General features: G+C 42.0%; 1 protein-coding gene across 4 annotated transcripts in view; it reads left to right on the top strand.

The window, feature by feature from the left end:
- Positions 1–915: 915 nt before the first annotated feature.
- SLC25A12 (solute carrier family 25 member 12) overlaps positions 916–15,820 on the top strand; it is a 112,533-nt gene continuing 97,628 nt past the window's right edge. For 2 of the 4 annotated variants that reach the window (XM_010377595.2, XM_030916589.1), the window contains exons 1-2: positions 916–1,216; positions 2,168–2,221. In XM_010377595.2, coding sequence (XP_010375897.1) covers positions 1,205–1,216; positions 2,168–2,221 — 66 coding nt within the window. In that variant the 5' untranslated portion in view covers positions 916–1,204. Of the gene's footprint in view, positions 1,217–2,167; positions 2,222–15,703; positions 15,776–15,820 lie in introns of those variants that run through there. The other 2 variants (XM_030916591.1, XM_030916590.1) reach the window with 2 other exon arrangements.

Below are 15,820 nucleotides of genomic sequence, written 5' to 3' on the forward strand. Positions count from 1 at the left end.
CCAACCTAGTCAACATAGTGAAACCCTGTCTCTACTAAAAACACAAAAAATTAACTGGGCGTCGTGGCGGGTGCCTGTAATCCCAGCTACTCGGGAAGCCAAGGCAGGAGAATCTCTTGAACCTGGGAGGTGGACGTTGCAGTGAGTCAAGATGGCGCCACTACACTCCAGCCTGGGCGACAGAGCGAGACTCAGTCTCAACACACACACACACAGACACACATACACACAATACACATGTGATTGGGATTGTGGAGAAACATTGACCATCTGTAAGCCCCTAGAGGGTGGGGGCTATAAGTTATTTGCATTATTTACAAGCAGGACCATGTCAGGCATATAATGGATACCCACACAAGTTTGAATCAATATGTAGTCTAATACAGTCATATTGGCAAGACTCGGGTTTGGTTCCAGATAGAGTTACTACTTCTACTTCTTAGATAGGGCTATAAATCGAATGGAGAATTACTTTCTGTTCATGTATGGACAAGCGATTCATTGCCAGCCCTGTCAAAGACAAATGGAGTTTTTTCTCATTGTACACAGGATTTGGGTGATTAGGAAAGTGGAGTGAGTCTACTAATAAGCCGTTATAATAGGACGCAAAGCAAAAATAAATTCAGCGTATTCGTCCCATGCCAATTTAGAAGCATATTTCTCAAGTTATGTTTACTTAGGTTTTCCCTAGGGTGAGTGGTTCCCAATCTTTTTTTTTTTTTTGTCGGTATTTGCCATCAGTTGTCATTAATTCATTGTTATTAATGGGAAGTGCTCTTTGATCCGTGGAAATCTTGCCCAATATAGGCCCCAAATGTTCCTTTAAGCCTTGGGGAAAACGACTTTGGCTGGTCGGTGCCCAAAGCCACACCCACTAAGAGGCCTTAGGAAACCCGGGGCTTTCCTGGCGGCGACCTAGCTGTGGCAACCACGCGGCGCGTCAGGATCCCACGGGTCGCGCTTGTCCTCCCCGTGGGAGGCGCGTCCCCCTCCTCCGCCCGGCCGGTGGGCCCGAGGCCAGCTGCCTTTCTGACCTGGACACCTGGCCCGTCTCCGCACGCGGCGCGTCCCGAGTTCATTTGCATAGGGACGAGCGCGGCGACGGCGAGAGGGAGGGCGGGCGCGGCCGGGGAGGCGGCGCGCGCGCGCCCTGACAGCTCGGCCCTGCTCGCTCACTCGCTCGTCCCCGGCTTCCGAGCACAGCATGGCGGTCAAGGTGACTCCAACTCTCTGCTGCTGCTTTTATTGCATAAGAGACATTCCGAGCGTCCTGCCTGCAGCCCCCCGCTGCTTCCCATTTCATTCATTGCCTAGGTCTTAGATAGCTTGTCCTGGGGCTCCGGCTCGCTGCGGGGAGAGCTGTGCGGGGCTTGGACCGGAGGAGGGGATGCCCGGCTGGGGGAGGGGAAGGAGGAGGGATTGTGAGTTGAAGAGGCTTGTATGGTAACACTGGTCAGTGAAGGAAGAGTAATGTCCTGTCCTAGGTGCATGGGATTGTGAGCCCGGAGTTGGAGGGCATCAGAAAGGGCGTGGGAGGAAGTGGGGAATAAAGCTGGGGATATCTAGGGTATCAGTGAATTGCGGTGGGGGAGGGAGTAAGTATTGAGTAATTTGGGGCCTCAAGGCCAGGGCAATGGTTGGCTTTTGCGTAGCAGATTGCAGGGTATCGAAAGTATTTGTATTTGTGGCAGCTCTTATATTTTAGGTTGGATGGGGAGAGGGACGCGGAGATAATTACATGTTGGGTTTGCTCTTCATGGAGAAAGGCTGCTAGGCCAAGTGATTAATTTGGGTGATTTAACTTTCCTGTTGATCCACTCCTGTTAGCTTCTTGATTTGAAGGGTGGTTACAACTGTGTTGCTGGTAGATGTGGAGTCAAGTAAAAGATCCTCATTGCCTTCCCTTTCCAGTCCGGAGGAAGCGCTGTCCGGTAGATTTGCTGTGTCTTAGGCTATTCACACGTTTTTCTGCCCTCTAGTCATAGTTATCCAGTTTGACAGTTCTTATCAGCAATTAGGGCTTTTAGTTTGTTTTAAACTAAATGATAAAAGATAGGAGCATTGATTGTTAGCCATGTGAACTCTAATCTGAAGAGATTGTGTGGTCTCTGGTGAAGCATTAACTGGCTTTTTTTTTTTTTTTTTTTTTTGGCTTTTTTGCTTACAGGTGCAGACAACTAAGCGAGGGGATCCTCATGAGTTAAGAAACATATTTCTACAGGTAAATTGGCTTGCATAGTGTGCCTTTCATTGCAAAAACAAAAAACAGACATGTCCTTAGTCCTAGTCATGCCTTAACTTTGAGGAATGTTCAGTTTTCATGTATTCTTTCAAACATGACCGGACAGTATAGCTTATACTTCTCTTATTAATTTTTGATTAAAGGCCTTCTTTTAATTAAGGGTTGGTAAAAGGTTTTCCTCAAGCTACTGCTTTTTTTTTTTTTTACATGACTTAAGATATGTATTTAAAAAAAATAATTTCCAGCTTAAGCACAGAGACCAAGATAAAATTTCAAAATGTATTGGCACTCTTGTATGGTTAATAGTTATGATAACTAAAATTCTCTTCCTTGAAAGTTGCATGTTTACGAAGTTCTCCTGCTTATGAGCTATCCTTCATGTAATTTGACAGATAAGAATATTATAGCTATTCTTAATTTGTGTGTCTTATATTGTATCCTTAAGCCTTTGGGGATTTTGTTACAAAATGTTACCTCTTAAGATTCTTGCAATAGTCTACCTTAACTTTTAAGCTTTTAGGATCAGTGACTTGGCTGTAGACTTAAAAAGAAAAGAAAAGAAAAAAAAAGGTTGGCTTAGTTTTTTGTTTTGCTTTCTTTTCTTAAATTTCAAAAGTTTCCTATGCAGGAAGTTGTACTTAAGAAGTAGATGTAAAGGGAGGCAAGCTAAGGTGTTTCACCAAATACTGCGTTTCTCTCTGAAATCTTTTGAGAACTTTCTATTCTGGACGTAGGTTCTTATGAAGACACTTTGACCTTGGGCAGGTCCCTGCTGGGTATTATTTTCCTCTGTGAAATGAGAGGTGATCTCCAAGGTTCCTTCCCATTCCAAAAGTCTGATTCTATATTAGGAATAGATTCTAACATATGCTGATGAGCCTGGAATAGATGACGTTTTTGAGACATGTGGTTTGCTTAAGCTATTGTTGGGGAAGACGCTGCATAGTTGACCATACGTATGTGTAGTTTATGAAAAATAATTTGTGAAAATAGGAATCTTAAAGGTTATAAAATCTGAGAAGGGAAGCATTTTTTTCCAGAACAGAAGTAATTATAATGACAGAAATGGTCCATTTATGATTTGAAGACTTTATTCCTCGCAAGCATTGTTGAAAATAGCCAAAAATATATCAGTATTCACCATACCATGTGATTACACTCAATTTGTGAAGAGTTCATGTGATATAGTTAATTTTATATTCTACACTAAGTAGATGTGGAAGAAATCAGTTGAAATGCTGCATGATGTAGTGAAAAGAATACTGTCTAGGTATCTGAGTACTGCCTAGGAATACGGAGTTAATTCCCAGCCCTGCATTTATCTGGCTGTTGTATGCTTAGGCTAATCATATGGCCTTCCAGAGTTTCAGCTTCTCATATGGGACTCAGTGGTACATAAGGGAATGGGAATTGAGGGCTTTCTAGCTTTAAAAATTCTGTGGGAAAAAAAGTACTGTGATTCTGTATGGATTTGTTTTTTGTTTTTGAGTGGGGGTAGAGATGGGTTAGAGGTATGAGGAGAATGGCCAGGACTGTCCCTAGCTCTTTAACAACTTTTTAAAAATTTTTTGAGATGGAGTCTTGCTCTGTCACCCAGGTTGGCATGCAGTGGCGTGATCTCGGCTCACTGCAACTTCCACCTCCGGGGTTCAAGCAATTCTCTTGCCTCAGCCTCCCTAGTAGCTGGGACTACAGGCATGTGCCATCACACGAGGCTAATTTTTTGTATTTTTAGTAGAGACGGGGTTTCACCGTGTTAGCCAGGGTGGTCTTGATCTCCTGACCTCGTGATGCACCTGCCTTGGCCTCCCAAAGTGTCCTGGGATTACAGGTGTGAGCCACCGTGCCCGACCTTGTGTGTGTTTTCATTGTTGATTTTTTGAGACGGCACCCAGGCTGGAGTGCAGTGGCACAATCTTGGCTCACTGCAACCTCTGCTGCTTCTTTGACAACTTTTAAATCAGCTTTTCATTTACTGTTTTACATATTATTATCTTTTTACACATTATTTTGATGATGCCTTTATTTTTATATTGAAAATTTGTGGAATTTGTAACTGCTTATTTAGCACTAAGTATGAAACATTGACCCAAGCATTATTGATAGATAAGAGAGCGATAGAATGTAAATACTCACCTTCAGAAAGGTCTAACACAGCAAGAAAGATAACAATATAGGCTGAGTGCAGTGGCTCACACCTGTAATCTCAGCACTTTGGGAGGGTAAGGCCAGAGGATCCCTTGAGCCCAGGAGTTCAAGACCAACCTGAGCAATATAGTGAGACCTCATCTCTGCAAAAAATTTTAAAAATTGGCACCAAGCCTGGTGGCATCCACCTGTGGTCCCAGCTACTCAGGTGGCTGAGGTAGGAGGATTGCTTGATCCTGGGAGGCGGAGTTTGCAGTAAGCCAAGATCATACCACTGCACTCCAGCCTGGGCAACAGAGCAAGACCTTGTTTCTCTCTCGCTCTCGCCCTCTCTCTCTCTCTCTCACGTACACACACACACACACACACACACACACACACACACACAATACAGTATTGCTAGTTGGATCAATTTGAGGATAGTTACTAAGTAAAAGATGTTTATTCCTGGCTTGAATACTTCAAACTAGAGTTATTTGAAACTTTGCAGTACTGTTTAGAAACAGTTTTATAGATGCATATAGTTGATTAATATTTTAGCTATAATAGAAGACAAAAATACATGCTAACCATGTATTTCTTTAGCACTTAACATATTTACCCAACCAGTATTTACAAAGGGTTATTTGCTGTGTACCATGCACTTTTATTCAATACAATACTGTGGGGAAAAGAAAGATACCAGACTGTTACTATGTCTGTATAGAAAGAAGTAGACATAAGAGACTCCATTTTGTTCTGTATTTGAGATGCTGTTAATCTGTGACCCTACCCCCAACCTTGTCCTTGCAAGAGACATGTGCTGTGGTGACTCAAGGTTTAAGGGATTTGGGGCTGTGCAGGATGTGCTTTGTTAAACAAGTGCCTGAAGGCAGTATACTTGTGAAAAGCATCACCATTCTCTTAATCTCAAGTACCCAGGGACACGTACACTGCCAAAGGTCACAGGGACCTCTGCCTAGGAAAGCTAGGTATTGTCCAAGGTTTCCTCTCATGTGATAGTCTGAAATATGGCCTCGTGGGAAGGGAAATACCTGAGCGTCCCCCAGCCTGACACCCGTGAAGGGTCTGTGCTGAGAAGGACTAGTATAAGAGGAAAGAAGGCCTCTTGGCAGTTGAGATAGAGAAAAGTGTCTGTCTCCTGCCCATCCCTGGGCAATGGAACATCTCGGTGTAAAACCCAATTGTATGTTCTGTTTACTGAGAAAGGAGAAAACCACCTTAGGGCGAAAGGTGGGATTTGCTAGCGCAATGCTGCTCTTTATGCACTAAAAAGGTTTATGGAGATGTTTACATATGCATATCAAGGCACAGCACTTTTCCTTAAACTTATGTCACAGAGATCTTTATTCATATGTCTTACTGCTGACCTTCTCCCTATAATGATCTTATTATCCTGCCACTTCCCTTTTTCTAAGATGGTAAAGATAATGATCAATAAATACTGAGGGAACTCAGAGACCGGTGCGGGTGTGGGTCCTCTGTATGCTGAGCGCCAGTCCCCTGGGCCCACTTTTTCTTTCTCTATACTTTGTCTCTGTGTCTCATTTCTTTTCTCAAGCCTCTCGTTCCACCTAACGAGAAACGCCCACAAGTGTGGAGGGGCAGGCCACCCCTTCAAATACTGTTCAGTAGCAGACACCAAGTCAAATATCAAGAGAGAGAATAGAGCCAAGACCTAAATGCTGATGGACAAGTGATTGGACTAGCTGCTCTCTGAGGCCCATTCCATCTCCAATGGTCTGTGGTTGAGGGAATCAAGAATAGTGAAGGCAAAAGACTAACCTGTGGTAGAGCAATCAGATTGGCTTCCTACATCGTAGTGGCTGTGTAATAATATTGACAATGGCTAATATTTATTGATCATTTAGAGTGTGCTTGAGATTGGCCTAGTGCTTTAAGGATACTTTAGTTTTCGTAACAACTTTATGAAGCAGGTTTAATATCCTTGTTATATAGATGAGGTTAAATTAATGTCAGTTAATTCAGACTATGTGGTAGAGCCCAGATTCAAATCAATTCCAGAGCCCATACCCTTAACCCCTTACATTATACTACTGGTAGGATATTGAAATGGGGTGACATTTGAAAGACAGAGGTATGTCAGGGGATAATGGCAGTGTGTTTGTTAAGAAATTTTAAAAAATCTGGTTACTTAGGTGATGAAATTTTAAAAGTTTCTTTGCCCTGTAACTGTCTGGAATAGTTAGCCAAGGAATTTGGATTTGAAACAGTAGGGAGCCACTGTGGGTTTCCAAGTAGGCAAATTAAAGTGGTGAATTGTGGCAGCTTTTTGTATATGTTGGATAAAGTATGAAGAGATTGGAAGTAGGTTAGGTGATCAGCTGAGAGGCTATTGAAATAATACTTGTGAGAATTAATGACCTACAGTGGCTGATGACTGGGGAAATGAAAAGCAAGGACAGTACCAGCAACTTGTAAGGGAAGAATCTGTCAAATTTGGTATTAAATGTGGAAGTAAGGGAAGAAGTAGTGAACCTGTCAGTTTTAGGATAGATGTTAACTGATAAGGCATCTATTTGGATAATTTTTTTGAGGGGTGGGGTTAGTTTGGTTTCTAAACAAATGTATCTCACTAAGTTAAAGTTGGATTTGGACAGATACAAATTTGTGCAGGTGGTAGATGAATTCCTTGTAGTTAAAAGGATTAAATATAAAGCAAGGCAGAGGATCAGGGGCTGATTTAAAAGTGATATCTCCAATTGAAGTGGGAAGGAGGAGGAGGAGAAATAGGGAGAATGGTCCCATGAAACTTTAAAGTAGCAGTTTCACAAAAAGGGTGTAATTAAAGGTTAAAATTTAGATTATTCTGTTATTACTATGATTTAGTTTGGGGAGGATTTTGGGGTCACTTGAGTTTAGAATTATTTGAACTACGTAAAGACTATAAAGAGATGTAATTTTAAATTTTAGAATACAGTTGAAAACTCTTTGTAAAATATAGATCTGTGGCATTAACTGTCTAAGTTCACAAACAGTCAATAAAAATTCCTACTTTCAAATAAGAATATTTCGTTAGAGTCATGGGTCAAAAGTCATTTGTAAAACAATAAAATGGCCGGGTGCGGTGCCTCACACCTGTAATCCCAGCACTTTGGGAAGCTGAGGCAGTTGGATCACTTGAGGTCAGGAGTTCGAGACCAGCCTGGGCAACATGGTGAAAACCTGTCTCTGTAAAAAATATAAAAAATTACCAGGTGTGGTGGCACACGCCTGTAATCCCAGCTACTAGAGAAGCTGAGGCAGGAGAATTGCTTGAACCCAGGAAGGGAGGTTGCAGTGAGCCAAAATTGTGCCACTGCACTCCAGCCTGGGTGACAGAGCGAGACTCACTGTCTCAAAAAAAAAAAAAATTAAAAAATGCATATGTATATATTCTTATTTGAAAGTACTGGTATATCAGATGGGTGCAGCAGCTCATACCTGTAATCCCAGTGCTTTGGGAGGCTGAGGTCGGAGGATCACTTGAAGCCAGGAGTTCAAGACCAGCCTGGGCGACAAAGCGAGATTCCATGGCTACAAAAAGAAAAAAAAAAAAGAAGTATATATATATAAAAATTTAACTGGGTGTGGTGGTACATGCCTGTAGTCCTAGCTGCTCTGGAAGCTGAGATGAGAGGATCACTTGAGCCCAGAAGTTCGAGGTTGTAATGAGTTATCACCCACTCCAGCATGGGTGACAGAGCAAGACTTTGTCTCAACAAAAAAAAAAAAAAAAGGGAAAAAAAGAAAGAAACTGGCAACTGACTTATCTATATATCTATGTTTAGTGAAATTATATGAGAATTGGTGCGAGAGTTCATAAGCAGGGCTTTATAAGAGTAAAGCATTATTATTTTGAATATAGGGAAATAGGTTCATTTTTCCTGTGGTGTTCATTACTTCTCAAGTTTTGATGAGCTATGTTTCTATTAGTTAAAAAACATCAACAACAACAATATGCACTAAGATTCTGCCTTTTTCTGCCCACCTTCACTCTGCTAAGTTCATGAAATTGGAGTACAACAAATGAATTCTTATGTGTTAGGCTGTGCTGTAATTTTACAACCGGTTCAAGCTAAGATTTTACCATTACCACCCTTACAACTGTCATTTTTTGATTTATCCCTTTCTTCTTTTAACCTCTCTCACCCACACACTGTCATTGATCCAATTTAGCTACATCAGCAGTATACAGTAGCAAAAGGAGACAATAGAAGCAGTGAAGAAGGAGGTGAGGTGGGACAGCAGGAACATCACAGGCCGTTTGTTATGTCTGACAAATTTCTAAATGAAGAGTTAATTTTGTCTGTCCCTTGTGGCAAAGCAGATTTATCAAAAACATTTAAATGAATTATTTTTAAATTTCTCTCCTTTTAGTTAATAGGCTTCTTTGGTTTGCTGGTATATTGTATGATAAAGGCAATATATGTTAAGACTGCAACTATATTTGCCAGATCAAAAATTTACTGAAATGTAGACCTCAAATATTATTTTAATTTTGTTCTTTTTTCATTATCACCAGTGTAACAATGAAGATCGTATCCCATACAAAATTATGAAAATGTGCTTTTTTCCTGTCTTATTTTAAGTTAGAGAATAAAGAGGAGAAGATACTGTTAATGTAAAGCAAGGAGCGATTCCTCCTTAGAGTTTTTACAATAACGTATTACTTTTTAATGGAAAGATACGTTCTTTTATTCAAATAGTTTATGTATTTTATTTATTTTTGGCAGTAGGCTGGGGCTGAGAAGGCAATAAAGCAGGGCTTTTAGCAGGAGACCCTTACTCTTTGTTGAAATATACATTAGGGCTGTGTTTCCAAAAGTGTGGAAGGTGTACCACAATATTAGAGTAACAATAAGATTATCAAGTATTAAAGGGTGATACAGTATTTGTGGAAACAAAGACTCTGAAAAGCAATCTGGCAGTGGTTTAAAATAAAAAGAAAATATCATTTGAACAAACAATGGTATTTTCTTTTGGATTATTTATCCCAGAGAAATAAAAATATTTGTAAAAATATAAGACTAGCCGGGCACGGTGGCTCAAGCCTGTAATCCCAGCACTTTGGGAGGCCGAGACGGGTGGATCACGAGGTCAGGAGATCGAGACCATCCTGGCTAACACGGTGAAACCCCGTCTCTACTAAAAAATACAAAAAACTAGCCGGGCGAGGTGGCGGGCGCCTGTAGTCCCAGCTACTCGGGAGGCTGAGGCAGGAGAATGGCGTAAACCCGGGAGGCGGAGCTTGCAGTGAGCTGAGATCCGGCCACAGCACTCCAGCCTGGGTGACAGAGCGAGACTCCGTCTCAAAAAAAAAAAAAAAAAAAAAAAAAAAAAAAATATATATATATATATATATATGACTATAGGGCCAGACGCAGTGGCTCACGCCTGTAATCCCAGCACTTTGGGAGGCCAAGGCATATGGATCACGAGGTCAGGAGATCGAGACGATCCTGGTTAACAGTAGTGAAACCCTGTCCCTACTAAAAATACAAAAAAATTAGCTGGGCATGGTGGCGGGCGTCTGTAGTCCCAGTTACTCAGGAGACTGAGGCAGGAGAATGGTGTGAACCTGGGAGGCTGAGGTTGCAGTGAGCCGAGATCGCGCCGCTGCACTCCAGCCTGGGTGACAGAGGGAGGCTCCGTCTCAGGAAAAAAAAAAAAAAAAAAAGAATATATACGTACAAGGTTAACTGCAGCACTGAGTTTTTCCTCAAAAAAAAAAAAAAAAAAAAAAAAAAACAAAACCTGGGCAACATGGCAAAACCCCATCTCTACAAAAAATACAAAAACCTAGCTGGGTGTGGTGGCATGAGCCTATAGTCCCAGTTACTTGGGAGACTGAGGTGGGAGGGTCACCTAAGCCTGGGAGGTTGAGGCTGCAGTGAGCTATGATTGCACCACTGCATTTCAGCCTGGGTGACAGAGTGAGACTGTCTCAAAAAAAAAAAAAAAGCTATTATATTAAAGAGGAGTGATAGAAGACTTATGGAATAACCATACCGTGTAAGTTATGCAGATACTAAAAAGGATGAGTTAGGCCTAGACCACCAATTTAGAGAAAATTTTCAATGTACTATTAAGTGAGAAAGATGGAAATAAGTATATATAGCATGATTCTGATTTGTAAAACAAAGTCATTTTATATATGTTGTGTGTTATGTTTACGTATAATATGTTTGTGTATGATTTAATGAACACTGAGACTGAGAAAGGTATGAGAGGATAAATATTAGGTTGTTAACTTGGGGGAAGAATAAAGAGGAAAATAAAAATAGTCTCAATGTGTATGTATTAAGCCTTGAGCAAGTGAGTAATTTAAAAAGGAAGAATCTAGCAATTCAGAGCCTGAAGCTAGAAGAGGATTTCCCAGCATAATTTGGATTGAATAAACCCAGTATGAGACACACAGAAAAGGATCTACAGTTTCATTAACCATGTTATTATAATTGAGGGTCTTCACCAGTTCTCAGAAATATGGAACTTGAATATGATAACCTATTGATTGATTGATTGATTGAGACAGAGTCTTACTGTGTTGCCAGGCTGGAGTGCAGTGGCGTGATCTTGGCTCACTGCAACCTCTGCCTCCCGGGTTCAAGCAATTCTCGCGCCTCAGCTTCCTGAGTAGCTGGGATTATAGGCACATGCCTAGCTAATTTTTGTGTTTTTAGTAGAGACGGGGGTTTCACCATCTGGGTCAGGCTGGTCTCGAACTCCTGACCTCAGGTGATCCACCTGCCTCAGCCTCCCAAAGTGCTGGGATTACAGGCATGAGCCACCATGCCCAGCCTTTTCTAAATACTTTAGAAAGTATTTACCATAAACTATATAGCGTTCTCGTTAAAAAAACAAACAGTATTAGGCATTAAAGGCAGACTAGCAGGATGGTGAGACTTTGTCCTTGAATCAAGCAGAAGGATTCAAAAATAATTGAAAAGATATGAAAATTAGTGTTATTAAATGCCATGTGATGTTCTACTACCAATCAATACACTTTTTCTTTTTTTTTTTTTTTTTTTTTTGAGATGGAATCTCGCTGTCACCCAGGCTGGAGTGCAGTGGCTTGCTCTGTCACCCAGGCTGGAGTGCAGTGGCTCAGTCTCAGCTCATTGCCAGCTCTGCCTCCCGGGTTCACGCCATTCTCCTGCCTCAGCCTCCTGAGTAGCTGGGACTACAGGTGCCTGCCACTACGGCCAGCTAATTTTTTGTATATATATATATACATATATATATATATATATATATATTTTTTTTTTTTTTTTTTTTGAGACGGAGTCTTGCTCTGTCACCCAGGCTGGAGTGCAGTGGCCGGATCTCAGCTCACTGCAAGCTCCGCCTCCCGGGTTTACGCCATTCTCCTGCCTCAGCCTCCCGAGTAGCTGGGACTACAGGCGCCCGCCACCTCGCCCGGCTAGTTTTTTGTATTTTTTAGTAGAGACGGGGTTTCACGGTGTTAGCCAGGATGGTCTCGATCTCCTGACCTCGTGATCTGCCCGTCTCGGCCTCCCAAAGTGCTGGGATTACAGGCTTGAGCCACCGCGCCCGGCCCTTTTTTTGTATTGTTAGTAGAGACGGGGTTTCACCGTGTTAGCCAGGATGGTCTCAATCTCCTGACCTCGTGATCCGCCTGCCTCAGCCTCCCAAAGTGCTGGGATTACAGGTGTGAGCCACCGTGCCTGGCCAATCAATACACTTTTAATTGCCTACTATGTACCAGGCTAAGCACTTTACTAGGTTCTACCTTTATAGAGATAATATAGAGCTGCTTAGTGAGGGTAAGGACAATACAAAGGACTTCAGTGAAGGTAGAACCTCACATTCTTTCTTTTCTTTTTGGTGGGGGACAGAGTTTTGCTCTTGTTGCCCAGGCTGGAGTGCAATGGTGCAATCTCAGCTCACTGCAACAACTGCATCCCAGGTTCAAGTAAGTGATTCTCCTGCCTCAGCCTCCTGAGTAGCTGGGATTATAGGTGTGTACCACCACATCTGGCTAATTTTGTTTTTGTATTTTTAGTAGAGATGGGGTATCATCATGTTGGCCAGGCTGGTCTCAAACTCGTGACCTCAGGTGATCCACTTGCTTCGACCTCCCAAAGTGCTGGGATTACAGATGAGAGCCACCATGCCCAGTCTAGAACCTAACATTCTATGGGTGAGGTAGACAATAAAAAAAGCCCACAGAGCAGACCACGAGGTCAGGAGTTCAAGACCAGCCTGGCCAACAAGGTGAAACCCTGTCTCTACTAAAAATACAAAACTTAGCTGGGCATGGTGGCGGGCACCTGTAATCCCAGCTACTCAGGAGGCTGAGGCAGGAGAATTGCTTGAACCCGGGAGGTGGAGGTTGCAGTGAGCTGAGATTGTGCCACTGCACTCCAGCCTGGGCGACAGAGGAAGACTCAATCTCGGGAAGAAAAAAAAACAGGCCCACAGATTGGGTGGGCACACTGGCTCATTCCTGTAATCCCACCTCTTTGGGAGCCTGAGGCAGGAGGATCACTTGAGGCCAGCAGTTTGAGACCAGCCTGGCCAACAAAGTGAGATTCTGTCTCTACAAAATAAAATAAAATAAAATAAGAAAAAAAATTAGCCAGGTGTGGTGGCATATGCTTGTAGTCCTAGCTACTAGGAAGGCTGAGGAAGGAAGATCATGTGAGCCCAGGAGTCTGAGGTTACAGTGTGGCTAGGGTCATGCTACTGCACTTGAGCCTGGGTGATAGAGTAAGACCCTATCTCTTAAAAAAAAGAAAAAATAAAAGCTTACTACAGATTGTGACACGTGCAAGGAAATAAACAGAATGATGAGAAGGGCCATCGTTTTTAAAATCATTTTTCAAGAGAGTGGTCAGTGAAGGGCCCTTAGGAGGCAATATTAAGAGCTAAGAGGGAATGAGGGTGAAGTGGTGGAGGAAATTCCAGAGGGCTCGCACGTACAAAGCTTAGATATAGAAAAGGGTTTGATGTGTTCAACAAACAGAAAGGAATGACCAGTGAGAGCTGAGGCAGAAGGAGCCACATCCAGCAGGGCCTTGTGTAGACCATAAAGAAAACTTTTGATTTTTTTCTGACACCAGCATGAAAACCACTGAAGGTTGTTCACTTTGTGAGTGGAATGATTACATTTACAGTTTAAATAGATCATACTGCAATAAAAACTGTTTCTTATACATTTCTGTGCTTGTTTATGGATGACTGCTTTGAGTAGACAGTGATTCTTCAAATTTATTTTATTTTATTTATTTATTTATTTGAGACAGAGTCTTGCTCTGTCGCCCAGGCTGGAGTGCAATGGTGTGATCTCGGCTCACTGCAACCTTCACCTCCCAGGTTCAAGCAATTCTCCTGCCTCAGCCTCCCACGTAGCTGGGATTACAGGTGCCCGCCACCATGCCTGGCTAATTTTTGTATTTTTAGTAGAGATGAGGTTTCACCATGTTGGCCAGGCTGGTCTCAAACTCCTGACCTCAGGTGATACTCCTGCTTCGGCCTCCCAAAGTGCTGAGATTACAGGTTTGAGCCACTGCGCCCGGCTGATTCTTTCAATGTAATGTCCTCCCGTCTATAAGAGTTCCTAGAACATCTTGAGCTGGATGAAACTCCTTTTCTTTTTTTTTTTTTTTTATTATACTTTAAGTTCTAGGGTACATGTGCATAATGTGCAGGTTTGTTACATATGTATACTTGTGCCATGTTGGTGTGCTGCACCCATCAACTAGTCAGCACCCATCAGTTCATCATTTATATCATGTGTAACTCCCAATGCAATCCCTCCCCCCTCCCGAAACTCCTTTTCATCCAGGAGGCAGCAGAATGTACCTGGAGCATACATGGGATTTGTAGTCTAACCTGGGTTTGAATCCTCATTTGAAACCTTTTGGCCTCAGGTGTTTACTTTTGGAGCCTGTTTTCTCATCTGTCTAAGAAGGGATTACTACACCTAGCACATAGAGATGTTCTAAAGATTAAATAAAATAATATGTAAACTATGCAGAACCAAGTAAAGCTTAGTTCCTTGTCTCTTTCCTTCTCTTCTAAGTTGAGATTAGGGTGTTTTGTTTGTTTCTTGAGTAAGATCTGAGTCCTTTGTCTTCTCCAGATGACTGTGCTGGACCTAGTCAAGAGACTAAGATGTTAATATGTATTTATGATTATGTACATATAATCAGTTAATTACTTACATTCTTGAGACATCCATCTGAAGTTATTGACAAATACCTATTTCTCCCAAGTCTATGAGGTTCTAAGATGTTGTATAGTCACAGTCTAAGGCTGGGAGACCCGAGAGACCATGGAAGATGTTTGACGTTTTCTTCTGAAACTTCATTTGCTCAGTCTGGACATGAAAAAGAGTAACAGTCCAACCATAGGCTCTGAAATCCCAAGACACAGACTTGAAATACATATTATTTTTTGTGCGTAACTTTCTTTTCTTTTTTAAATTCACCACCTCCCTGTTCTGTGCAGATTTCTGTTAGTATTGTGGAAATTTCTGAAAGCATCTTCCACGGAAACCATTACTATGGCCAGCACTGGGTTTCTAGAACTGGAAGAAACACACATTTGGAAAAGATGTTAGTCAGTACTATTTCAGTCTTCAGTGACAGGAATTTTGGTTAAACATGCGTAGGCCTCGAATGTATTGGCTCTAGCCATGAGTGGATCAGGAGCTTAACTGCTATCACCAGGGATCATGTACCTCTCATCTCTTAGTTTTGGTTTCTGTTGTGCTAGCTTCATTCTCAAACAGGCTTTGCCATATGGAGCATCCCCAGATTAAAATCCTATCCATTCACCTGGAAGCCTAGGGGTGACTCAGGGAGGCTGGGAGACAGAGATGGCAAGAGATTCTGTGCCTCCAAGTCAACACTGCTGTATTTGGTAGCTTTCTAGAACATTCCAGTGCAGCTGTCATACTATCTGCAAAAATGCCTTCAGTGAAATGAGAAAAAATAACCAAAATTAGGACCCCTGAAGAAGAAATGTATCCTCACCTCATTTTTTCTTCAGATACCTCTCAGTCTTCTTTCTAGTCTTTTTCTTATGGTGATCTTCCTCTCCCCATCTTCTTTTCTGTCCTCACGCTACCTCTCCCATCCCATGGCTGATTATTTTCAGTAGCTCTATTCAACACAGATTGCTGTTGATTGTCCTACAAAGAGCCAGGTACTGTGCAAGGTGCTAGAGGTATGAAGATGAATAAGACATCCCTGTTTTTAAAGGACTCATAGCCTAGAGTTACTTAAATTACACATCCCTACATTAATATATTTTGTTTTGTTTTGTTTTTAAATAGAACATTCTGTATAAAGCTGAAGGCTTGAAGTCCTTCCTGAGCTCTACCCCAAAAGCCAATAATTCCCTGCCACCTAAGAGGTAACCACTGTTCTTCGTCGTGTTTCTTTCTGATCTTTCCCCATA

The sequence above is a fragment of the Rhinopithecus roxellana genome, chromosome 14, assembly GCF_007565055.1.
Source record: "Rhinopithecus roxellana isolate Shanxi Qingling chromosome 14, ASM756505v1, whole genome shotgun sequence".
Classification (NCBI taxonomy): Eukaryota; Metazoa; Chordata; class Mammalia; order Primates; family Cercopithecidae; genus Rhinopithecus; species Rhinopithecus roxellana.